This window comes from Mytilus galloprovincialis, chromosome 1 (assembly GCF_965363235.1).
Source record: "Mytilus galloprovincialis chromosome 1, xbMytGall1.hap1.1, whole genome shotgun sequence".
In the NCBI taxonomy this organism is placed as follows: Eukaryota; Metazoa; Mollusca; class Bivalvia; order Mytilida; family Mytilidae; genus Mytilus; species Mytilus galloprovincialis.
The window spans coordinates 52,646,182-52,672,591 of NC_134838.1; the positions used below are offsets into that span (position 1 = coordinate 52,646,182).

Below are 26,410 nucleotides of genomic sequence, written 5' to 3' on the forward strand. Positions count from 1 at the left end.
GAATAGAAAGAGATTTAGTTCTATCTACTAACACAGTGCGGTCTGGTGTATCCGCACACCTAAGACTTATGACTTCACTTCATTCTGATAAAACCAATAATTGGATAATATTGTGTGAACACATTCATAACGTACTTTTATTTCATTAAATTTTTGTTTGGTATGGTTTGACCCTCAAGATTTTGTGTAATATGTGTCCAAATTTAGGGAAACCTCTGTTCTGAGAGTTTCACCAACGTCCGGTGATTTCAAGCATGCCTTCCAAAAATAGCTTATTTTGAATAAGGGAAGATTTTATACCACGAAGTAAAGCTGAATTTGAATCAAACACACTGTCAAGGATGCAGAGAAAAAATTATTTCAATCTGATATAAATTTGACTTAAATAAAACAAATTGTATCTGATGATGATTTAATGGAAATTGGCCAAATATTGTAAATCACGGGATTGCAGTTATTTATCATCTCTTGAACTCACCAATTTTATTCTTTTTTATCCCTTCAGAAGGCTAAAGCAATGACAAAAACGATTTTATTTGTGTTACTGTGTTGATCTGACAAAATCAGCTAATGCTTGATATCACCAGCCTGCAGACACTGGGGACTCCACTGTACCCTGTAGACAGCAACTTTTAAACACAAGAAAAAAGATTTCAAGAAACATGCATTCTTTAGACAATATTGTTAAGATTTGAATTCACTTGGTCTAGAAGTTGATAAATTTAACAGAGCCTGTCTAAATAATGATTGCTATTTTTGAGTAATAAAAACTCTTGAAAGTTGATTTTCATCTAATCTCAAAATTACAGGCTTGCTGTTACAGCTACACTTGTTTCATTCATATTTTTCTATTTTCTATTTTTTAGTTTCAAGTTTTGCTTAATAGCATTGCAAATTTAATTGTAGGAAAATGTTGCACACTATATATCCATGTTATGATATTTGTTAATCTTTAACAGGTTGCTTTTATTGGTATATCAAATTGGGCACTAGATCCTGCTAAAATGAACAGAGGGATATTTGTACAAAGGGAAGTTCCAGATGAGGGAGAACTGATTAACAGTGCAAGGTAATAAGCATTAACTATCATATGAGGTATCACTTTGTAAAGACTATTATTGACTGCTTAAACTACTGCAACTATTGTAGAATTGTTTGTTGCACTTGGAACACCCTCTAGCGATTCCTTATAAGCCTGTCTCTCTAATCTATGTATAATTGATTTCATTAAAGATTCATATCTTTATTCAGTTCTCAACTTTTATTTTATTTTATTAATTGGTGTAATAATTTTTCTTGATCATAAAAAGTAAGTAAGAATGACAGATTGGTAGCTTCACTATATAACTTCAATGTTAAGTTCTTAATACCAATTTTTATTTTAACACCCAAAACATGTTTGAATTCTTAAAAAATGCATGCTGAATTTTTTTTTCAGAGGAATTTGCAGAACATCAAAAGATAAAGAAAGAACTCTGAAATTGATTGACAATCTCATTCCATCCTTATCAAAGGCATATTCTGAACTGTTCTCTGAGTTAGAAAAATCTAAGCAGAGGGAATTCTTTGGTCTAAGAGATTTCTATAGGTATGTATTAATAAATTGACCTATAAAAAAGAAGATGTTGTGTAAATGCCAATGAGACAACTCTTCACAAGAGACCAAATAACACAGAAATTAACAACTAGGTCACTGTACAATATCTAACAATGAGCAAAGTCCATAACGCATAGTCAGCTATAAAAGACCCTGAAAAGACAAATGTAAAACAACTCAAACAAGATAACTAACAGTCTAATTAATGTACAAGAAAAGACCGAAAGACAAATATGTAACGCAGCCACAAACAACAACCACTGAATTATAGACTCCTAAATTGGGACAATCACATACATACAGAATGTGGTGGTGTTAAACATGTTGGCAGGATCTCAACCCTCCCCTTACCTGGGACAGTGGTGTAACAGTACAACATAAAAATGAACTATAAAAATCAGCTGAAAAAGGTCAACTCATCACTCATCATCTGTCTGGGCAGTGGAATTTCAACCATCCAAATATTATAAGTTGTAAATAACTCAAATCTACTGTACAATGCAAGAGGAGGTATAACGTTTTTATGCCCCACCTACGATAGTAGAGGGACATTATGTTTTCTGGTCTGTGCGTCCTTCCGTTTGTGCATCCTTCTGTCTGTGCGTCTGTCTGTCCGTCTGTTTGTCCGTCTGTCCCATTTCAGGTTAAAGTTTTTGGTCAAGGTAGTTTTTGTCGAGCCTGCAACTTTTGTTGCAGAAAGCTCGACATAGGGATAGTGATCCGGCGGCGGTGTTAGCTAACTTCTTAAAAGCTTTATATTTTAGAAGGTAGAAGACCTGGATGCTTCATACTTTGTATATAGATGCCTCATGTTACGAAGTTTCCGTCAGTCACATGTTCAATGTCCTTGACCTCATTTTCATGGTTCAGTGACCACTTGAAAAAAAAGTTCAGATTTTTTGTTATGTTGAATTCTCTCTTATTATAAGTAAAAGGATAATTATATTTGGTATGTGCGTACCTTGCAAGGTCCTCATGCCCGTCAGACAGTTTTCACTTGACCTCGACCTCATTTCATGGATCAGTGAACAAGGTTAAGTTTTGGTGGTCAAGTCCATATCTCAGATACTATAAGCAATAGGGCTAGTATATTCGATGTATGGAAGGACTGTAAGGTATACATGTCCAACTGGCAGGTGTCATCTGACCTTGACCTCATTTTCATGGTTCAGTGGTCATAGTGAAGTTTTTATGTTTTGGTCTGTTTTTCTCATACTTTATGCAATAGATCTACTATATTTGTTGTATGGAATGATTGTAAGGTGTACATGTCTAGCAGGCAGATGTCATCTGACCTTGACCTCATTTTCATGGTTGAGTGGTCAAAGTTCATGTTTTTGAGTTTTGGTCTTTTTATCTAATACTATATGCCATTGGTCAACTATATTTGGTGTATGGAAATATTTTATGATCTATATGTCAGTCGTGCAGGTTTTATTTGACCTTGACCTCATTTTCACGGTTCATTTCTCAGTGTCAAGTTTTTGTTTTTTGGTCTATTTTTCTTAAACTATAAGTAATAGCTCAACTTTATTTGTTGTATGGAAGAATTGTTAGCTGTACATGCCTGCCTGGCATGGTTCATCTGACCTTGACCTCATTTTCATGGTTCATTGGTTAATGTTTAGTTTTCTTAGTTAATGTTAAGTTTATGTGACAGTTGTAATAAAGCTTTATATTTAGGACTATCAACGTGATATCAATGATTATTGTAAAGAAGGCGAGACATTTCAGCGTGTGCACTCTTGTTGAAGAAGCTAAAGTCCAATCAACTTGAAACTTAGTACACATGTTCCTTATGATATGATCTTTCTTATTTTAAAACAAAATTAATCTTTTGACCCCATTTTCATGGTCCACTGAACATAGAAATTAAAAGTGTGAGTTTCAGGTTAAAGTTTTTGGTCAAGGTAGTTTTCAATGAAGTTAAAGTCCAATCAACTTGAAACTTAGTACACATGTTCCCTTTTGGTTGATCAATTTACTTTTGGGGATTTTTTACCCAATTTCACGGTCCATTGAACATGGAAAATGATAATGCGAGTGGGGCATCCGTGTACTTTGGACACATTCTTGTTGTTAGTCCTTCTGTCTGTCCATCAGTCCTGTTCTTATCATGCATCCCGTTCTTTGAAACCACACAACAAAATTAAATGAGACTTTGTAGATAATAAGGACATGCTATGTAGATTAGTATATCGACAGGAAATTGTGATTCAATGTTCTTTTCAAGGAGTAATGTCGCTTTGAACTTAGAATCTTGACCTAAATATACTATTGACTATTAACAGTTTGTTAGTTTAATTGTACTAAAACCACACAACATAAATTTTGTTTGCTCAGTGAAGATATTGGGTATGTGAGTGTGCTCACAAAGATTCTTTAATTATCACATCTATTACTTATTTTAGTTTGATAAAGATGGTATATGCCTTTGCTGCCAGATCAGAACACAAGCCTACATGGCTTCAGTTAAAACATGCTATTATGAGAAACTTTGGAGGATTAGAGAATATTAACTCTGTTGAAATATTCCAGCAATGTTTAAGGGACACCACAGTTGTAATGAATGAAAGGGTATGTATATCCTTAAGTCAAAAGTTTAATATGTTTTGTCTATTTCAACAAACCAGACTTTCCATCCATCTGTTTAATAAAATTTCTTAGAGAGGTAATATTATTGAAATGGCTTCAAGTGAAATATTTATGTATGATGACCTTCAATCTTAAAATCAGGACTAGGCTGCATAAACATCATTAAGTATCAAATGATTTCAAAATTTAAGTGTTTATTAAAACTGTTTGATCTGTTATATTAATGATTTAGAAGACTCTTAACATTTCAACTTTTAACTTTAATTCAATTTATACTTTAAAGTCCAGTTTACTATAAAAATATTACTATTTTTGCAGCACAAATTTGTTTTAGGGTAGTTGTGATATTTCAACATACTTTGCATTGCGCATTGCGCATTCTCAATGAAATGCAGATGACAATTTGTCAATAATTAACTTGAAGCAGTGATGATTGCCTACAGCCACACCATTTCTAAATTGGTTCACTCAAATTGAAAGTAATGCATAATATGGTGATTGTTTTAAAACCTTTTACTTTCGAAAGAGAAAAAAAAAAACAAATACCGTATTTTTATGGTTTCTGCTTTAGAAAAATTTGATTGGTTAAAAATTTAAATATTTTTTTGTTTTTCAATGACATAATACAAATTTGTATTATACAGAGGCAAGAAGGTGACCCAGACTGTTCATCTGGAGGAATGATCAAAGCCTGTTTGGAGGGGGACAGTACACGTAATACTGGGTAATTTATAGATCTGATTTGAAGCTATGATTGAATTTTAAATGCCTTTATGAAACATTTCTGAAAATTTATGTGTAGTTTTAGGAGTTAAGGTTATTCCAAAAGGTAGGAATCATAATTTGTTTTATTATTCTTAGAGACGAAAATATTATTTGTAGTCGGTTATTTTTCACCTAATTTCAGTAATTTGCATGCAACAAGAAATTTATTGATAACAATTGATAAATATTTTTGTTTCTAAAAATTTATTTTTGAAAAAGTCAAATAAAAAACATTGTGTTTTATTTGGTCTACAGTAAGGTTTCCCTATATAATGTTTAACTGGTAAAAAAAACTGAGTTATCAAACTTTAACTAAGCTTTGAGTATAGGTAGGAACATTTATGCAGAGGGTTGCTTACATGCAATTTAAAATCAGAAAAAAAATGTTTTTAAAAAAGATTTTCTTTTTACAGAGAGACTAGATACCTGTTGCTGTTAACAGAAAATTATGGAGACTTAGCTATTTTACAACAAAAAGTACTAATGATGCATAATGCTCAGGTGATTTTTGGAAGTAGTTTCCCCAGTGACCAAGAATACACACAGGTAGGTGACTTATTACCGTTGTGAAAACATCGTGCACAGCTGAGAAATACAAAATAATTAAAAAGAAGCTTTGAAACAACTATTGACTTAATCTCACCAAATATAAAGTTGTTTCTTGGGCGTGTACATACTTTTCCAATCTAACATTAAATTTTACTTAAAATATGAAAAACAAGGAAAATCAAGATTTTTTTTTACAACATATGCAAATTTTGTCATGGTTTATTGCCATGGTAACTTGTTCAATGTGAAATTTGTTTTTATTTTCTGAATACTATGTATATAAGTCTAGTTTAGGCAAATTTAAGAATGTGTTTGATAACTTTTAAATTTGCAGTAATACTTTTGGCCAAATAAGGGCCTTATTGCTCTTACTCCATTGAGTGACATGACTTTTACATTTCTCTAGTTTAGTCACTTTTAAATGATATTATATGCAAGAGGGAGCATCATCTGTGTCCATGATTCTCCTCCCATAAACACATTCTATATTTATTGAATACATGCTATGTATTTTTTTGTAGGTGTGTAGAAACATCAATCGCATAAAAGTCTGCATGGAAACAGGGAGTACTGTCATTTTACTGAATCTAGAAAACTTGTATGAAAGTCTGTATGATGCACTGAATCAGGTAAGTACAAGTAAAGGGGAATGTTTATGAAAAGGGTCTTGAAGAAAGATCCTTAATTTAACTAGATTTATATTGAAATTTAAGTTTATCCAATTAGGCAATACCTGACAAATACAATAATAACAAGTTTCTGAATAATTTTTTCTGTGATGATGCTATTGAAAAGTTCACTTTAGTGACCAGAATCTTTTAATTTAGAATGATGTGGCAGCTAAGTGTAAATTTGAATATTTTTTTTGTCCGAAATTTTGTTCAGAGTATGGAAATATATTGTTTGCCATTAGCATGTTTTATTGGCCATTGACTATACCAGTGTTTCACGGATAAAAAAAAAGATCTGACAGTATTATACATTTCACATCAGATTCAGTAAAGTAAAATGTCTATCTATTGTGTCATCAAAGTCCGGTAGACTCACTATAATTTTCTTAATAATTTTAGTATTATGTGTATTATGGGGGACAAAGATATGTTGACCTTGGACTTGGAAGTCACCGAGTCAAATGTAAAGTCCATGAAGAATTTAGGTATTTATTATTGGTCCACTAATATTAACAAAAAAAATATAAAAAAAAATATTATGTAAACAATTGATTGATTTTTGGTTGCTTAACATCCAGTGGCAATTATCTTATCCATGTTCAGGTAAATAAAGACAAAAAAAAGACCACGGTTCAAAATGCTTGGAGTATAGCAACTTTTAATTTCATTTATCTTTTAAAAGAAGAAATAAGATAGAACAGAAGTACCTTTGAAATAGTAATACTACTAGGTTGTACCTATTTTTGTGGATTTCGAAAAACTTAGTGGATATTAGATGTTGTATCGCAAAGTTTGCATACAAACCTTTAAAAAAATTTGTAATTGGCTGTACATTTGAAATTCATGGTTTGCTTGTAACTGCAAAAGCCTTGAAAATTGTTATCCAAAGAATATTAATTAATCCACAATAAGTCTCAAATTTGCCAATGAGACAAATTTCCACCAGTGACCATATGATGATAAAAGCCTTGAAAATTGTTATCCAAAGAATATTAATTAATCCACAATAAGTGTCAAATTTGCCAATGAGACAAATTTCCACCAGTGACCATATGATGCAGAGGTTAGCAACTGATAGGTCACTGTACAGCCTTCAAACAATGAGCAAAACTCATACCACATAGAAAACTTTTGAGGCCCCTCCATGACAAATGTAAAAAAGTTCAAACAAGAAAATCATTTATGTGCAAAACAACAAACCAAAAAATAAGTATGCTATATAGTAACAAACAACATTCCCCCTGACCTGGAAAAGTGGTGTTTTAAAATGCACAACGTTAAAGAACAATATATAAAAATCTAAGGAAACAGACTTGTCTTATCAGATTGACACAAAGAACCAAAAAAAAAAGAAAGAAAAACATCATAAAGACTTAAAAGACACAAAGTAACGATCTAAAAGTATTTTACCAGTCACATGATACACAAAGAAAAGTACTGAAAAAGTAAATATAATACATATCTTTATACAGATTGATAGTTGTAGCAGAGAAAGAGATAGTATACAAGAAATTCCCAATACCTCTGATCAACCGTCTAGAGAAACATGTGCTCTCCTTGAGTACAATGTTATCTCAGGCACAACTTGAGTTGGCTAACAAACTGGAAGATTGGGTCAAAGATTTCTGCCATGTGGAAATGCCTTTTCATTTAATGCAGAGGTAATGTTTAATTTGATTATAAGGAAAAGACAATCGTTCAAGAAATGTTATAATTAATTAAGAGTCCTACATGTAAGAAGGAATGGATCTGGAATCTTTCATTTCTGTTTTGTTAATTTGCACGATCATTTTCCCTATATTTATTACCCAACATTCGGTATTCTTTATACTTCAGCACCCCATTTTTCTCTATTTACTTCTTTGGCCTTTTGTTCTCTTTTCTCTATTTTTCTATGAATTTTTCTGCAGTATTGGCCAATTCACTATATAATTTTCTATTCTGTTAAACCCATCAACCCCCATATATTAAGTATTTTGAATATGAATAGAAGGCAATATTGGTTATACATCTTTGAAACAGCAACCCAAATGACAAAAGGAACCAAAACACATTTAGAGGTCAACAAAGAAACTTACATGTATATGAATTTCAGCCCTAAATACAGTATGACAAGCTCTAAATCTCTGAAAGCTTTTTTAGTGTAAGAATCTTAAAAAGTTGTGAATTTCAAAATCACTGTTTCTTTTTCAAATACACTTTGATTAGAAACTATTAATCATATGCATATTGAAAGATTTGTTCTCAGGGAAAGAAGGAAAGAGAGAAGCATTGGTGAAGTTTTTATGGGTTACCATGCAGACACATGTGCGGCTATTATCATGCAGTTGTTTGAAGACAAAAAATGCCCTTATGATGAAATTGAACAAAGTATATGTCAAGAGGTTTGTTGCATATATTCATAATATGAGTTGATGCAATAAAAAATGGAGCCAAACTTGGTCACAACTTTCATTTGGGTAGCCCACCAACCAACATTGCAGACAGGGCTAAAAATTGAACCTAGGGATAGAATGAAAGTTTTTTGTCTATTATTTGGAAACCACTTTAGAAAGAGAACATCTGACTGAAAAATATATGAAGATCTTAGCGTTATTGCAAACAAAAAAAACAATTTTAACAATTTATTTTGCCAATTGTTATGAAAACCATTAAAAGTATTGTTAGGATAAACAAATAGACACTAAAAATTGAAAATGATCAGCAGGACAGGATATAAAAAATTCTAATATGATGTGCTTCTTTCGCTTTGTGAATAAACTCATGCTCTAAATCCAATAAAATTTGTTTGCACGTGCGTCTATTGACTTCTTCAGAATAATGAATTTTATCAAATTATCATGCACTTAATATATTTCCTTAACTTTAAAAAACTTTCAAACTCTTAAACTGTGCACATGATTTTACTTATTCATTTATTATGACTGTAATGTGTTGCATTCTGAAATTGACATATTTGACCTAGATACGACAACTGTTCATGCTGGCTGTTCAAACTCCTCCCTCTGAAAAATCACAGTGCCAGCTGTTTGCTTCTTTACAAACAAAAAAGGGAGGTTCATGGAAGAGCCTACACAAACGCTTTAACACTTATACTTATCAGACATAGAAATTACCTTATTTGTCCTATTCAGAATCGAAATAATTGATGCAAGCTATACTTTATTGTAGTTTTAACATGTGTAGGCATTATATCGCTCAGGCAAAAAAAATCACAAATATAATGCCTACCCATGTTAAAACTACAATAAAGTATAAAATTGCATCAATTATTTCTTAAATTTCAATATATTTGAAATCGTTGGGACTCCCATAAGGGTAATTGCCCCTAAACAATGTTTTTTTTTCAAATTTATTTTTATACATTTTTTAAAACTGTTAGGTGGCATTTCATAAAAAACAGATCTTTGTCATGAATTATATTCTAGTCTTCGCTGTTGATAAATCTGTAGATCAAGGTGTCAGCAACACAGGTTTTAAATCCAGAAATGACTTTCTTCTATAGATTTTACACGATGCAAAGACCACACTCCTTTGGTGTGCAGCTCCAGATGCTGTGATGAGGTTAAAGTCAACCAAACTCCGAGACAAGAATGAGGAGATGATGCAGATTTACTTTAAACATCAACAACATGATAGCCTCTTACAGTACTTATGTCACCAAGTCATAGAAGAGAAAAAAATAAATCTGTTTGCCCAGGTTTGTATGACTTAATAGCTAAAAAGTCTACAAGGCTCTGAGTTGAAGACCATACTTTGACTGTACTCCGTCCTATAGGTGTAATACCCCTATTGATTTTCCCCTATTAGTCTGTGTTAAATTTGCACTTTTCAAAAATATGTGCAGAATTTATCTTTGTTTCAAATAAAGAAATACTTGGCATGAGTAAAGTTTTATCCGGTCCAGTTCTATAGAAAAAATTTCACATAACATTTCATTGCATATAGGAAAGTAACCATCATTGGAAGTTAACCAATCAAATTTCTCACCTTATTTTATCTGTGTCAGCATGTAACCTCAAGATTACAAAATTTTCTATAGATATCCCAAATAAAAAATAATGGTGTTTTGAAATACCCAAGACATATGTTTATGACACAGAAATGGTTTTACTGCAATAAAATGTAGGATTAATTACTTACAACTGTCAAATTTAAGGGAATATTTTTTTTCGACCTACTTTCTTATACAACCGGATGTGACGTATCATGATTTGGTGGTATTACACCTAAAATGGTTTACTTTTACAAATTATGACCTGGATGTAGAGTTGTCTCATTGGCACTTATACCACATCTTCTTATATCTAAAACCTTGCATCTGTAAACAGTTTTCTTGCATTGAGTGAACAGAGTACTGTAAATTCAGAAATCATTGCATGCATTTATTATTGCGATTATGTCATTTTAGACTTAAATGCGATTTTAATTTTTACAATTTTGAGAAATATCCTGTTTAATTCATATAAATTACTTCAAAATGCAAGTTTAAATTATTGCGTTTACAACTCTGTAGCATTTTTCGCAATAGTAAAAACCTCACAATAATTTCTGAATTTACAGTATGTTTGATAAAGGCCTGAGGTTGACTAAAAATTTTGAGGACGGAGCCACTTATTTGCGCCACAAAAACATTATACGTTGTATATGGTGCAATACGCTATGAAATCGAGCAACTGGTGTGTTCTTTATTATATTGCAGATAAAACAACAAAATAAATGAACATTAAAAGTCGTTTTTAACCGGATTTTTGTGACAAAAATGTCGGTTATATTGATTTGGGGATGTACAGCGGGCGGGCGGTCGGTCGGGCGGGCGGTCGGTCGGGCGGTCGGTCGGCGGGCGGTGGGTGGGAATCAAATGTTGTCCGTGCATTAACTCATGAACCGTTCAATCAAAGCTTTTAAAATTTTAATATGTTGTTACTGACAACTAAATGAAGGTCAAGTTCAATAATGGCGATTTTGACTTTTACCGTTCAGGAGTTATGGTTCTTGAAAGATTGAAAAATGGAGTTTCCAGTCATGTCCGTGCATTTACGCATGAACTGTTCTACCTAAGCTTCCCAAATTTTAATATGTTGTTACTGATGACAAAAGTGAGGTCAAGTTCAATAATGACGATTTTGACTTTTACCGTTCAGGAGTTATGGTTCTTGAAAGATTGAAAAATGGAGTTTCCAGTCGTGTCCGTGCATTTACGCATGAACTGTTCTACCTAAGCTTCCCAAATTTTAATATGTTGTTACTGATGACAAAATGGAGGTCAAGTTCAATAATGACGATTTTGACTTTTACCGTTCAGGAGTTATGGTTCTTGAAAGATTGAAAAATGGTGTTTCCAGTCGTGTCCGTGCATTTACGCATGAACTGTTTTACCAAAGCTTCCCAAATTTTAATATGTTGTTACTGATGACAAAATGGAGGTCAAGTTCAATAATGACGATTTTGACTTTTACCGTTCAGGAGTTATGGTTCTTGAAAGATTGAAAAATGGTGTTTCCAGTCGTGTCCGTGCATTTTCTCATGAACCATTCAACAAAAGCTTTTGAAATTTTATATGTTGTTACTGATGGCAAATTAGAGGTCAAGTTCAATAATGACGATTTTGACTTTTACCGTTCAGGAGTTATGGTTCTTCAAAGATTGTGAAATGGCGTTTCCATTCACATTGTTGCATTTACTCATGAACCATTCAATCTAAGCTTTTCAAATTTTAAGATGTTGATACTGATGACAAAATGGAGGTCAAATTTGATATTGACGATTTTCACTTTCACCATTCATCAGTGATGGTTCTTGTGATATTGCCAGGACACAAATAAATATTAATAAATCCGGATTGCTGTCGTTGTGACAGCCTCTTGTTATTCATAATTCCACACAAATACAATAAATTACACCTTTTACCTGTTAATTACCTAAAAATGTAGGTAGCCTGATAAAAAATTTACTGAAATAATTGCTTAACATAACAGTTCATGCTCTCCAGAACATTTTTCATGCACTATCTTTGTCTGTATCTCTTATAATAAAAAAGATACAGCAATCTGAAAAGGAATATACTGTTCCAACGAATGAACACAAAAAAATGCAACAGCAGCCATTTTTCTATTTTTAGCTCACCTGCCCCAAAGGGCCAAGTGAGCTTTTCTCATCACTTGGCGTCAGTCGTCCGTCGTCTTTAACTTTTACAAAAATCTTCTCCTCTGAAACTACTGGGCCAAATTTAACCAAACTTGGCCACAATCATCATTGGGGTATCTAGTTAAAAATGTGTCCGGTGACCCGGCCAACTAACCAAGATGGCTGCCATGGCTAAAAATAGAACATAGGGGTAAAATGTAGATTTTGGCTTATAACTCTGAAACCAAAGCATTTAGAGCAAATCTGATATGGAATAAAATTGTTAATCAGGTCAAGATCTATCTGCCTTGAAATTTTCAGATGAATCGGACAACCCGTTATTGGTTGCTGCCCCTGAATTGGTAATTTTAAGGAAATTTTTCCGTTTTTGGTTATTATCTTGAATATTATAATAGATAGAGATAAACTGTAACAGCAATAATGTTCAGCAAAGTAAGATCTACAAATAAGTCAACATGATCAAAATGATCAGTTGACCCCTGAAGGAGTTATTGCCCTTTATAGTCATTTTTGTGGAGCCTTCGACTTTAGTCGAAAAAGCGAGACTAAGCCATCCTACACTCCGTCGTCGTCAGTGTCGTCATCGTCAGCGTTGGCAGCGTCCACAAATATTCACTCTGTGGTTAAAGTTTTTGAAATTTTAATGACTTTCTTAAACTGTCCTGGATTTCTACCAAACTTGGACAGGAGCTTGTTTATGATCATAAGATAGTATCCAGAAGTAAATTTGTAAAAATAAAATTCCATTTTTTCCGTATTTTACTTATAAACTTCGTTTTTCTGCCGGGAAATATTACATTCACTCTAGATCTGTGGTTAAAGTTTTAAAATTTTAATAACTTTCTTAAACTATCCTGGGTTGGTACCAAACTTGGACAGAAGGCTGTTTATGATCATAAGATATTATCCAGAAGTAAATTTTGTAAAAAAATAAATCCATTTTTCCGTATTTTACTTTTAAATGGACTTAGATTTTCTGCCAGGAAACAACACATTCACTCTGTGGTAAAACTTTTTAAAATTTTAATAACGTTCTTATACTATTTTGGATTTGTACCAAACTTGGACAGAAGCCTGTTTATGATCAAAAGCTAGTATCTAGAAGGAAATTTTGTTTTCTTCCAGTTAACATTACATTCAGTCTGCAATTAAAGTTTTTATACATTTATTAGATTCATAAACTATCCTGGATTTTTACCAAACTTAGACAGAAGCTTCTTACAATCTAAAGATAGTATCAACAGGAATATTTTATTGATTTATTTATTCATTTTTATTGAGCCTGCGTTTAACAGAAAGAGTAGGCGAGACACTGGGTTCCGCGGAACCCTTACTAATTTTTTAACAATTTTCATATATTTTGTAAATTTTTACAAAATATTTTCTTCTGTAAATACTGGGCCAAGTTCATTATAGATAGAGATAACTGTCAGTAGCAAGAATGTTCAGTAAAGTAAGATCTACAAACACATCACCATCACCAAAACACAATTTTGTAATGAATCCATATGTGTCCTTTGTTTAATATGCACATAGACTGACACAGGCTCTTTAGAGTCTCTAGTTTTGTGTAGCATAGAAAGGGTTAAAAGCAAGAGATTTATCTATGTAATAGGTTTTTTGTCGGACTATGTGATGACATATTTATGAAATATCAGTTTGTACCAACATTTATAATTGAAAATTATTTTTATAGGTGACAACACATTCCAAGTTACTGTCGACACCAGATTTGGAAGATTTATGTCAAGTTTTACCCATACAGAGACAGAACATGACATTATTAACTCTACAGTCGTTTGATACTGAACAACAATTTTGTAGGCAAATAAGGTAACAAATTAAAGCAGAGATCATCATTTTTTTTGTGAATAAGGTATCACAGTTTGATCAGATATTATTGTATTATATTCCTAATTTTAATAAAGATTAAGATATTGTTGGGCTATGTACCTCAAGTTTGTCTGTCTGCATTATAATTAAAAGGATTTGTTGAACTCTGATAATAAAGTAGCTAAATATAAACTAAAGCAAATTTCTTTTTTTAGAATTTTTGTCGGAGTAATGCCCCTTCCTAACTTTAAAATTTGAAAATAATAGACTTAAAACTCTTTTGAAATATGATTCTGGTTAGATTTGGATAAAATTTACAAGAAACATGATTGAATATCTTTACAAAAAATCCTCCCAAGTAGAAAAAAATATTTGTTAATGACTTGCAATCAATTTTAATTTTGAGATTTTTTGGTAAAAAGAGCCACAGATAATAATGATGGTTCTTGAGAGAGTTAAATGATGAGAGAAGTTCCCAAGATTTTGGACTTCCGTGGATTCATTTATTTTCATGGATATTTGATTTGTGGTTTTGAAGAAGTCTGCAAAGGAGTAGGGGCATTAAGGCCTAGTTTTGGCCCAAGAAAATGAAATGTTTGATGACTATTTCAAATTGGCACATAATGTTTAGAAATGTAAAGGGTCAAGAAATATAAATGAAAAACATTATGATTTTTATCTGATGACGTCACAATTACGTCATAATATGTACTATTTTCACAAAAACGATGAAAAATACAGAATTTATGCAGTTTTCTGACTTTATTTCCGTTGTGGAAACATCCTGCGCAGCCGAGAAACAACAAAATAATTTGACAAAAGCTTTATTATAACTATTGGCATTATCTCACCAAATATAAAGTTGTTTCTTGGGTGCGCACATACTTTTTCAGTTTAAAATATACTTAAAATTTGATGAAAAAACAAGGAAAATCACGAAATTTAACAAAATATGCAAATTAGGTTATGATTTGTTGTCATGGCAACTTGTTCGATTTTAAATTTGTTTTGTTTTTCTTAGTGCCTTATACCTTAGACAAGTTTTCAGTAATTTAAGAATATATATGATAACTTTAAAATTTGTAGTAATTTTTGGGCCAAATAAGGGCCTTATTGCCCCTACACCTTTGTTTTTTATAAAACCTTTAAATTCATGGCTCAGCTATACCCAAATAATCACCAAAATTGGTATTCCAAGAATAGAAATTGAATCCACAGTATTACAACTTGTCTGCTATGTGATATCATATTTTTTTTAAATTTTATACTGGTTATATTATATTTCAGATTTTCATTAGAAAAGAAAATGACCAGTGACAACTTACTTATTGTCCAGTGTGACTGTGGTGACCAGAATGCTGATTTAGTAGCTTGTGCTAGATACAGTATACAGGGGGAGCTGCAACAAATATCTGAAAAACATTCTGGAAATATTCATGTTGTCTTGATTATACAACTACCAAGAGTAGCTGGAAGTAATTTTACTGGCTTTCAGGTACATTTTTTCACTAGTTTCACTTTTAATAAAATGAATTGGGTAAGATATATTTATGCATGACACAAAATCTCTTGAATTAGATTACAAAACCCAAATCAATTAAACAGTGCCTTGATTTCTATTCTTCATCTGTACCATTCGTATGATGGCATGGCAAACAAAAATTTAAGGAATAAAAGGAAATATTGATATTCGTCAGTGAGACATCAAACCAACAATTCAGTAGAACTTTGACGTCCATATATTTTTTGTCAGTAAAAAACAAGTTGGTACACTACATGTAAATATTTTACATAGCTTGAGTCTTCATCTTTAAGCTAAGTATAAAAGTAAATTTTAAAATCTATTCAAAGAAATATGTCTATCTGTCCGTCTGTCTTTGTCCTTGAAGATATTAATTTGTTATTTGGTATACATTTTGGGATTATGTATTACCATGCAGTACCTCTATACTTGTTCATTTGAATTGTTTTATTTTTAAAATAAGAAGAGAGCAGCCTTAATATGATATTAGGTAAAAAAAGCAGAATATACAAAGTATTATTTTTTTTCTAATTTATAAGCACAGAACACATACCTTGATTGCGACATCTGTATTCATACTTATTTATTTTAGTGTGGTTTATGGCATTCCTTGCATATTGATGATTTACGACCTCTTCCTAATAAAATGCCTTCCATTGTTGAGATGTACCATAAACCAGTTAGTGCTTTCTTTGATGCATATAAAGAAAAGAAGCCAACTGAAGACATGGAGGTTGATGCAGAAAAAGATGGAGAACCAGATATGGATGTAGATTCTCAACAAGAAACCTCACAAAGAGAACAACAAATAGACATTCTGTCATTGAGTATGAACTGTGCTCATACAGCTCTCTCTATGGTTAAAGATCCAGAGAAAGATTCACCAAGAACAACTGAAAGAATTAAAATGGTCCTTAATTTAATTCAGAACAACCATGAAGAGGGTAAGAATTCAATAAGTTTTCTATGTTATTATAGCTAGGTAATCACTAAAAATATATAGACAATAATAGTTCGTTGACTTGACATTTCAATGATATAAGGATTAGGCTTAGAAACGGGGAAATGGGAGGCTCTGCTGAGCTATTTCCACGTTTCGCGCCAAATCCTTATATCGTTGATATGTCAAGTCAATGCACTATTATTGTCTTTATACTGCAATCTACAAAAAACATTTGCAATTGTTTATTTAACGTGTTAATATTATTTATTTGATTTAAATATTGGGAAACATCCCCCTTTAAAAAGGCCTCAGGCGGAGAAATATACAACACAATGAAATGTACATTACCTGTTGCAGCCTACAATCAATGGTAAACGAATTCGTTTGAGGATGGACTAAACTATCAACAATAAGCATAAGATATAATGATTTATAGGTTTCAAACAAAACATATTATCAAGAGCAATATGTTTTTTTTGAAAATTGTAAAAGAAACAAGTTTGAGTCGATGGATACATTATAAACAAGAACAGGTTGAAGAGGTCGTATGAATAATTAAATATAGTTTCGGCAACTTCTATTTAAATATTCATGAGGAAAAGTGACATCGGTCCAGTGCTTGTATATGACATAGAAATATACAGTCAACGCATTTTGACTGCTCAAATAGAACGAGTGTAGTATAAAATCAGGTTCTAAGATATTAATTTAGCTCAAGAATATATTTTTTGGTTATTTGGAGAAGAAGGAATTTTTCTCAGGAACTGGGGATCAGAGATTTGTGGAAATTTGGTATAAAAATTGATATAAGCATGCTAAACAGTTTGATGAATTTTTACACCATCACTCACCAAGTTTCTTGCTTACAAAATATTAAGATAGGACAGCAAGGGTATAATTAGTGAGCAATAACTCAAAACACATCTTGTTATGCCATAGTTATTCAGAGTTTCATTTACAAGTATAATTTGATGCGTTCAGATTGTTCGTATTTTGTTTTTCAGTTATCTTATTTTGAACGGTCTTTAGATTAAGAAATTTGGCAGCACTCAGTGACATTTTAACAAGTGCTGTCACATCCAGCTCCTTATTCATTTTTATTAAACAGAAGTCATTTATATCTGATTATAGAAGGAAAGACATTTTTGAGTGGGATAGCAGTCCAATTGCAATGTTTACTAAAAGAGAAAGAAGATCAGGAGAGTGAGCTACATAAAGAATGGTTGTCTACAGAGGCATCAAACCCGGATCATATCAACAGTGCAGGAACTTTTAGGTATGTTTTTAGCTCATTTGCCCCCAAAAAACGCTGAAACTAATTAGCAAATTGGAACCAAAGCAATTAATGTCCCTTTATGAATTTCAGCAATGAGAAAAAAATGAGGGGGGGAGGGGGGTAATTATTTTAGATAAGTGGACAGTTATAAGTTCCTCAGATTCTGATAATTAAAAAAAAAAAAAATTCAAAGATTTTCTGCCATGATTTTAAATTGAAGACAATGAAATTCATTGTGTTGGCTATTCTTATTATAGGAGAGCAGCTATTCAGTGCTTAGAAGAGAAGTTAGCAAGTTTACTAGCTGGCATTATTGCTTTTATTGACAAGAACTGCAATATGAATATTGTTATCAGTGAGCAAGCTCATCATTGGCAGAGATTTGTATGGCTAAACATTCTAAATTGTCCACAAGTAACACAGTTACATTACACACACTCGATGGGTGAACATGTTGTGCAGGGTACAGCGTACGAGGGAGGAGGATTTTTGGCGGGAATGCCATTCTCATGGCTGATTTATAATCAGATTGACGAAATTATGAAGACCACTTTTGAAGAACCAGGTAGCCATGGTATGTATTGCAAGATGGAACATGTGAAAAAATTAAAGATATCTAACATACAACAAAAGTAAATATTTACCAACATGAATTCTAATAAAAGCTGGCGGTGAACTCTTTTGCTACTAAAGTGTAAGCTGCTCCTGGTCTGCTAGGTGGCACCAGTTGTGTTGCTGGTGTAAATCATATAATTATTTAAATCAGATGTATAGTTATTATCATTGAGATTAAAAAAAGTTAAAGACATACTGTGGATTCATTAGAATTAGTGCCAATTTTGGTGGACTTTGTGGATAAAGGTGAACCAAGAGTTTAAATCTGCAATTAGATACACATTTTCTATAGGTGTCTTTGTAGCTATACATATAGACTGTGGCTAAACCATGAAATTAAATATCCAGGAATTACAATTTTACTCAATCCTCGAAAATTGATACACATGAAAATAAAAGAATCTACAGTTTTTGGGTTTTGTTCTCTTAGCATGGATTGTTAACATCCGTACTCTTTAAAAATTTCTGCAAGTTTAAGGGGTGAATTCCAAGGGATGACCATATATCGATACCCTATTCAATCTTAAGAATGTCTGCATTAAAGTTAGATTGTGAAATTAGGTAGTCAATTTATTGAAACTTTATAAAGTAAATCATGTTTGTCAAGACTTTTGTTAAATATGCTGACATTGCATTATATTAGTAATTTGAAAGAGATTGGAAAAAAATTAAAAAATCTGATACATCTACCAAAATGTTTGTTACTGCAGAATATACAATTTAATATTCACTTTCAGAAAACCATGGCTTACTTGAGCTGGTGATGAAAACAGCTAGTAGATTAGAATCAACTCCACTGGGTAAAATTTTGTCTCAGATCGAAGGAACCAGCATTCAAGGAGTCATTTGTTGTTATATCAAAGATTTTGTACACATGGCTTATCCGGTTAGATCAGAATCAGAACAATTGGTAAGATCTATAAAGTAGAAAAAGTTGTGTTTATCTTGAAATAATTATTATGGACCATATGAAAGTTTTCCACAGAGTAATCTGCTCTTAGTCAAGGTCTTTAAACTTTTGTCTGTTCTGTTGTCCCATTAAATAAATACAATTAGCTATTGTTCTCTGTGTAGCTAATTCGCTGGACCTTTAATTTTTTTTAGGAGAAATCCATCACTCAATGATTGATTTTTAATACCTGAGTAAAAAAATAATCTAAGTTGATGAAAATACATGTATTAAATTACATAACTGCATGTGATGTCATATTTGTTCAATATCAATAATATATTTTCAGTATGTTCAATGTACACACATGGAAAATTAAAAACATTGAAGATCTCCAAATCTAGTCATTTAATACTCACAATTGTTTTTTCGAGAAGTTCTTTGAATTTCATAAATATTAATTTATTTTCTTGCATTGATGTTATAAAAAGTGTTGATAATATGTTCTAATATAATTTTGGGGCCCTTTATAGCTTGTTGTTTGGTGTGAGCCAAGGCTCCATGTTTAAGGCCGTTCATTGACCTCTAATGGTTTACTTTTATAAATTGTTATTTGAATGGAGAGTTATCTCATTGGCACTCACACCACATCTTCCTATATCTATAAACATTTCTATTTAGAACATCTGTGAGAACATTATGGTTGGATGTACACAGATCATCCAAGGAGAAGTTGGACGTTTATTTCCAGCACTTGTTGGTTGCCATGCTGCTTTTCACCACCACAAAGCTCGCTTCAGAAATTTCTCAGACATTGTCCATGTTTGGCCAGAATGCTGTGAAAAAGTTGCAAAATTTCAAGATAATGCAGAACAGGAAATGATGTATCTTGTTACTGCTGATGAAATTGTAAGATATATATTTTTTGGCACAATAAGTTCATAGAGGGCACATATATTCATTGCTTTATGTTTCCTATAGATGCACTTTTTGAACTCACCTGGCCCTTTAGTGAGCTTTTCTCAGGACTTCAGGCCTCCTTTGTCTGTTGTTAACTTTTACAGAACTCTTCTCCTCTGGAACTACTTGGCTACAATCATCATTGGGGTATTTAGTTTAATAAATATGTATGATGACCTGGCCTGCCAACAGAGATGGCCAACATGGCTTAAAAAAGAACATAGGGGGTTAAAATGCAAGTTTTGTCTATTATTTTGAAAACCATTATAAATGAGAAAATCTGACAACAACAAAAATATTCAGGATGTTGAGCTCTACCAATTGTCCATACATGTCAAAACTGTCAGATGATCAACTTCTTATAGGATTTTTTGCCTACTAACTTGAAAACTATAATAGATACAAAGAAACTTTAAGATGATCAACAATACAAGTTCTAAAAATAGGTCAACATGGTCAAAATCGTCTATCAACTCCTTATTAGAGTAATTGACCTTTGATGATGGTTGAAAAATATGTTTTAATATAATTAAGATATTTTTATGCCCCATTTTTATGGGCATTATGTTTTCTGGTCTGTATGTCTGTCTGTCTGTTTGTTTGGCTGTTTGTTCGTTCATCTGTCTGTTTGTCTGTTGGTCACGCTTCAGGTTAAAGTTTTGATTAAAGATTTTGGTTGAAAAACTTACCCTTTGACATGACCTTTCTAATTTTAATGCCAAATATTTTACCCCATTTTCACAGTCCACTGAACATTGAAAATGATAGTGTTGATGGGGTATCTGTGTACTGGGGACAAATTCTTGTTATGTCATTTTTTCAGACACTAGATTTAATGGGCTTGCATCTACTTCTGAAGAATCTTGAGCCCCCTTCAAAGGATGCCTTGAACAAACCAAGCAGTAGGAAACAGTGGATCAGAGTCCTGTGTGATTACAGACCAGTAGTGGAGAGGATCTTTGGATTCTTCAGAGAAAATGAACAGGGGCATGACTTTTCTCTCAGATGTACACAAGCTATTCTGACAGCAAGGTAATACAAGTTAGATTGAATGGAAGTCTTTGGAGTGTTGTGGCTGCTTCTATTATATTGCCTATTTATTTCTGTTCTTCATGCTGATAAATGAGGGTAGTAATGCACTTCATTGTCAGGAGTCAATTGTCATTTTCAGCTACCGTTAGCGTCAAATTAGTTAAAATTTTACCGTGAATCGTCAAACCATCCTTAATGTGATTTCTCAGAGGTCTCAAATAATATTATTGTTACTGTCATTTTTGGGGAAAAAAATGAATGTGATTCGTCAAAATCAATCCATTTTCTTATTGTCTAAAAGAAAACATACATTTTATCGGCATGCACCAAAAATTACAAATAATGTCATTTGACTAGAACTTTTAATCATAAAGGTATACCCATTACCCCCCTCATAAATGATTTTTTTTTTTTTAGTTCAATTAAAAATTCACAGCAATTATTCCTTCTTTCAACCATTTTTATAACAAATCAGAGAGAAATTGTGGACATTGTAAGTTTTATAATTGTTAAACCTCGTGTTGACTTTAGACACAGTTAAATTCAACCAACTCTCCTCATTTTGTTGTTTCTAGACATCTATGGACCAGAGCTATAGTGCTGAAGTTATTTATAGAACATGTCTGCACAGATGATTCTGAAGTAAAGAGATGCATGCCACTCTGGGTTGTAAGTTGTTATAGATACATATTAATTTACTTTAAAATGTCTAATGTACTGTTAAATTCCGAAATTATTGCGATGTTTTAATTATTGCGAAAAATGCAACAGGATTATAATCACAATAATTTGAACTGGCATTTTGAAATTTTGTATGTAAATTTAACAAGATTTTTTTAACAATATCGCAAAAATTAAAATCACATTTTAGTCTAATTGACAAAATTGCAATAATAAATGCACACAATAATTTCCAAATTACAGTATGTAGAAATAAAAAGAAGTTGAACATTATCTCAAGAAAAGTTATAGTGAGTTTTTGACCTAGTACTTTTATTTTAAAGGTTGTTTGTCTCTAAGTTAAAATAAGAATCTTAGATCAGATATCAAAATCTTTCTTTTAATCAGTTTCAAACTTTAAATATACTGTTCACTTAACTTTAACTTTGATAACCTTGAATTTAGCATAGTGTATGTTGTAGATGCTGAGGACAAAAGCTGATATGAAAACCTTAGAATCCCTAGAAAAGGTAGAGAAGTTCCTAAAGTCCTGCAACAAAGAAGTTAGCTCCAAAATTTTTGGGTGAGTTGAGTCATTCCTAAATTCTCTTTGCATAAGTTTCATCAACTCCTGCTAAAGTTTTTAACCAACATTCCAAAACTTCACTGAAGATTTCTGTTAAAGTTGTTCAAATCCTGCTATGTAAATGTATGAGGATATATCTGTATTTTTCTGAACAGTATATAGATCTAAGTAATTTTTCAGTAAAGTTACAAAAGATTGTACCAATTCTGTGTAAACTGTTTTAGTTTAACCATCTTTCAAAACAAAGCTATGTATATAGAATTCTGCAATTGGTAAGTGAAAGAAGATGTGGGTAATGTCCCAAACATCACAGTCAGTAGAACCTAAACTGTTTAATTTTCATATGCAGAGGGAATCAGTTGGGAGGATTTCAAAGGGAATGTGTGTTCACTGCATAAAACATGTAATATATAGTATAATTTTATGATCATTAGAACTTTGAGATGATGAACAGCAATGAACATGATATTTGGTTTTAAGTTTAATTTTCAAGTGCATGTGGTAGATAGTGTAAGTAACAAATTAATACACCATATTTTTACTTTTTGATTAGAAAAAAGTGTTTCAGCTTAATCAGTACATTTCCCCATTTAGCTACAAGTGATATTAATTGATATTAACTAAACCATGCAAATTGCAATTTGCTGTCAGAATAGCTTGCGAGGGAGTTTCTCCCTGCATTGAAGACCCATTGGTTTCCTTCAGGTGTTGTCTGCTCATAGGTCAGGTTGTTGTCTCTTTGACACATTCCCCATTTCCGTTCACAATTTTAATTGCATGATTTAAATTTGCATGATTTAAATTCCCTTAATTGTAATCCATAGACAGCAGAAGTGTGCCCATTGTGAGGAGCCATATACAGGAACACAAGAGACACAACCAAGTCCCCCAGTTACACTGCCATGTAATCACACTATATGTAGAAGATGTTTTAATGAGACCATAATATCGCCAGATGTGACATGTCCGACGTGTGATCAGCCATTTATGAAAGACTTTCAGCCTGTAGAAGCTGATCAGAGGTAAAGTCATAATTGAGTCAACAGAATACTTAGTAACAAACTAAATAATTTTACTCTAAATGAATAATATAATTTGGAGGAAATGTGTGATACCATGTTTACCTGTAATTGACATGATTGTAATTGTTACAAAAAAAAAATACCAGAAAACTGCAGAAAAAGAAAAGTTGATAGTGCTAGTATGCAGAATTAAACACAAAACAGGAACATGAATTCAGCAATAATTTGTATAAACCTAAATTGTAGAAGTTTAAGAATTGTAAATGCACTGATGTAGTTATGGAATTTGATAAAAATGAAAATCTATATTATTGTTTTTTCACACATATTTGAAGTAGATGTTGAAAAATTGTTATTTTTCTCACTTTTTTTCCTTGAATTTTATCATTAATTGTCAGTACTTTTATATAATATGTGCTTAATATTTAAATTTCTCCTTTTTTTCTAGTGAACATGTTCTAGCATACCAGGATTTCAGAAGACGATGTAACAATTTCTTTATGGAAGTTATTTCCCAGTTATGCTTTGCTGAAGGAACTCCACCATCTAATGACATAGTAAACAAACTACTGTCCTACATTACGGTACAAACAAAGAAAGGTCAAGAGGTTACAAAGCAGCTGACAATTTTCGATGATTGTATTGATTCTACTCCAGTTGTCCGATCATTTCTATTACAACATTTGATGCAAACGAGGTACTGAAGATATTTTATAATCTAGATATAGAATTATTGTTATGACAGGCTAATTAATATCTGTACACTCATCTGTTCCGGAATTTTCTTAAATGTGCCTATTCTTATTCAATATTTTGCTAGCATACTGTAAAACTTAAAAGTTTATATTGTCCCCTGCCCTATGGTTTGCAGGGGAAATAGAAATGCTTGAAGTCGCTTTGTTCAGTCTTGTAAGTGCTCTAACATGTACAATTCTTGCCAGATTTTTATAAAATTTATCAAAGGTTTATATCAGCAATGTCTCAGATAAGTTTCTCAACTTAGCACCTATCAATTGTTCCCTACTTTTCTTTTGTTTGGTGAGTGTGTTTATTTTTTTTTTTTATTATTATATCCTCTTTTTTCATTTCAATTCAATTTTTTGTACAATAGTTCACCTTTTGAGTCAAAAACACTTTTACCTACTCCTTAATTTCAATATTGATCATTCACTAGACATCATTAGTTAAATATTGTTCTTTTTTAACAGTGGTCTAGAGGTTCACCAGCACTTGGAGAATTATTTCAGAAGAGCTTTAAGATTGATTGATCCTACTACCAGTGATCAATCTCACAGTCTGTGCCATCTGGTTCTACAGTGTATGGAAGTAAGTTTACATGGTTTGATGGAGAAATTTAAAAAAAAATCACTATGATATCCTTTTTCATTTTCAATGAGAAATTATAAATCTTTGAAAAATGACAAGGAAAAGTAGATTTTGGACATGGTACAAGCTTTTTCAATCCTTTTATTGTCTGCAGAAAATAAAAACTTGACTGGATGCGGCATTAACATTTACCTGTTTCTGACAGTTACTATTGAAGCAGAAATTTTCATCAGGGATTTAATTTCATTTATTTCGTGGAAAGAATATATCCACGAAATTAAAACCCCACGAATTTAACATTTATATAATATCACTTCCATTTATTGAAATCCACGAAATTAAATCCCCATGAGATCTTATTAAGACACAAAAACACGAAATTTTTAAACCCACGAAAATTAGTGTTTCTACAGTAATATTTGAAAAGCATTTAATTTGTTTGCGCTTTTTCCTAAATTATCAAATTTAATTCTTGCATTTTTACTGATTGTTCAGCAATTACAACAATAAATACATGCTAAACATTCTCAATTTACAATTTGTTAATTCATCCATATAAATATTTCTGTCCTGATTTAAAAAAAAAAAAATCTTCCATTGGCCGAACAGCCTCATAGGCCAACAATTCTCGGAAAAATATCTTTTTATCCAGTGAAAATTACTGTAGTTCTGTTGTTCTAAATATTTCTCACAATTTTATTTAGGATTCTTGTCATCAACGTTACTCAGAAGAAAACAAAGAACTTATTCAAGCAGCAACAGAAATGTTGAGGAATTCATGTAAAAAGATACAATTAGATGCTGATCATTTGCTAGAAAATATGGAACACTTATCTCAAACCAGATTTTCTCTAAGTGTGGCAGCTAATTTAATGTATAAATCATTCATAGAAAAGACTGCCAAGTTAAACACAAAACAGAAACGACTTTTTGAGGCAGTAGGAAAATTGTGTGAAGAGTGTGGATCAAATTGGCCTAGGTAGGAATAATACTAAGAAATCAAACAGCCTGTCTTCAAATTATTTTAAGTTTTTCTTGAAATTTTTCTTTGAAGCAAACATAGAACAGTTACACAGACAAAACTGGAATTGAATATCTGTTTTTATGCCCCACCTACGATAGTAGAGGGGCATTATGTTTTCTGGTCTGTGCGTCCGTTCGTCTGTCCGTCTGTTCGTTCGTCCGTCTGTCCCGCTTCAGGTTAAAGTTTTTGGTCAAGGTAGTTTTTGATGAAGTTGAAGTCCAATCAACTTGAAACTTAGTACACATGCTCCTTATGATATGATCTTTCTAATTTTTAAGCCAAATTAAACTTTTGACCCCAATTTCACGGTCCACTGAACATAGAAAATGAAAGTGCATGTTTCAGGTTAAAGTTTTTGGTCAAGGTAGTTTTTGATGAAGTTGAAGTCTAATCAACTT

The 26,410-nt window shown here is 32.1% G+C and overlaps 1 protein-coding gene across 1 annotated transcript in view; it reads left to right on the top strand.

Annotated features, from left to right (window-relative positions):
• Positions 1–26,410, top strand: part of LOC143077966 (E3 ubiquitin-protein ligase rnf213-alpha-like) — a 127,388-nt gene that overhangs the window by 66,510 nt on the left and 34,468 nt on the right. Inside the window, exons 37-60 of the mRNA XM_076253014.1 lie at positions 960–1,069; positions 1,439–1,588; positions 4,009–4,174; positions 4,837–4,916; positions 5,371–5,503; positions 6,028–6,135; positions 6,577–6,662; positions 7,650–7,838; positions 8,426–8,561; positions 9,683–9,877; positions 14,021–14,157; positions 15,445–15,652; positions 16,272–16,623; positions 17,754–17,898; positions 18,156–18,472; positions 19,251–19,423; positions 20,084–20,311; positions 21,186–21,394; positions 21,970–22,063; positions 22,537–22,637; positions 23,465–23,662; positions 24,111–24,359; positions 24,871–24,988; positions 25,693–25,967. Of these exons, the coding sequence (XP_076109129.1) occupies positions 960–1,069; positions 1,439–1,588; positions 4,009–4,174; positions 4,837–4,916; positions 5,371–5,503; positions 6,028–6,135; positions 6,577–6,662; positions 7,650–7,838; positions 8,426–8,561; positions 9,683–9,877; positions 14,021–14,157; positions 15,445–15,652; positions 16,272–16,623; positions 17,754–17,898; positions 18,156–18,472; positions 19,251–19,423; positions 20,084–20,311; positions 21,186–21,394; positions 21,970–22,063; positions 22,537–22,637; positions 23,465–23,662; positions 24,111–24,359; positions 24,871–24,988; positions 25,693–25,967 (4,157 nt within the window). The remainder of the gene's footprint in view (positions 1–959; positions 1,070–1,438; positions 1,589–4,008; positions 4,175–4,836; positions 4,917–5,370; positions 5,504–6,027; positions 6,136–6,576; positions 6,663–7,649; positions 7,839–8,425; positions 8,562–9,682; positions 9,878–14,020; positions 14,158–15,444; positions 15,653–16,271; positions 16,624–17,753; positions 17,899–18,155; positions 18,473–19,250; positions 19,424–20,083; positions 20,312–21,185; positions 21,395–21,969; positions 22,064–22,536; positions 22,638–23,464; positions 23,663–24,110; positions 24,360–24,870; positions 24,989–25,692; positions 25,968–26,410) is intronic.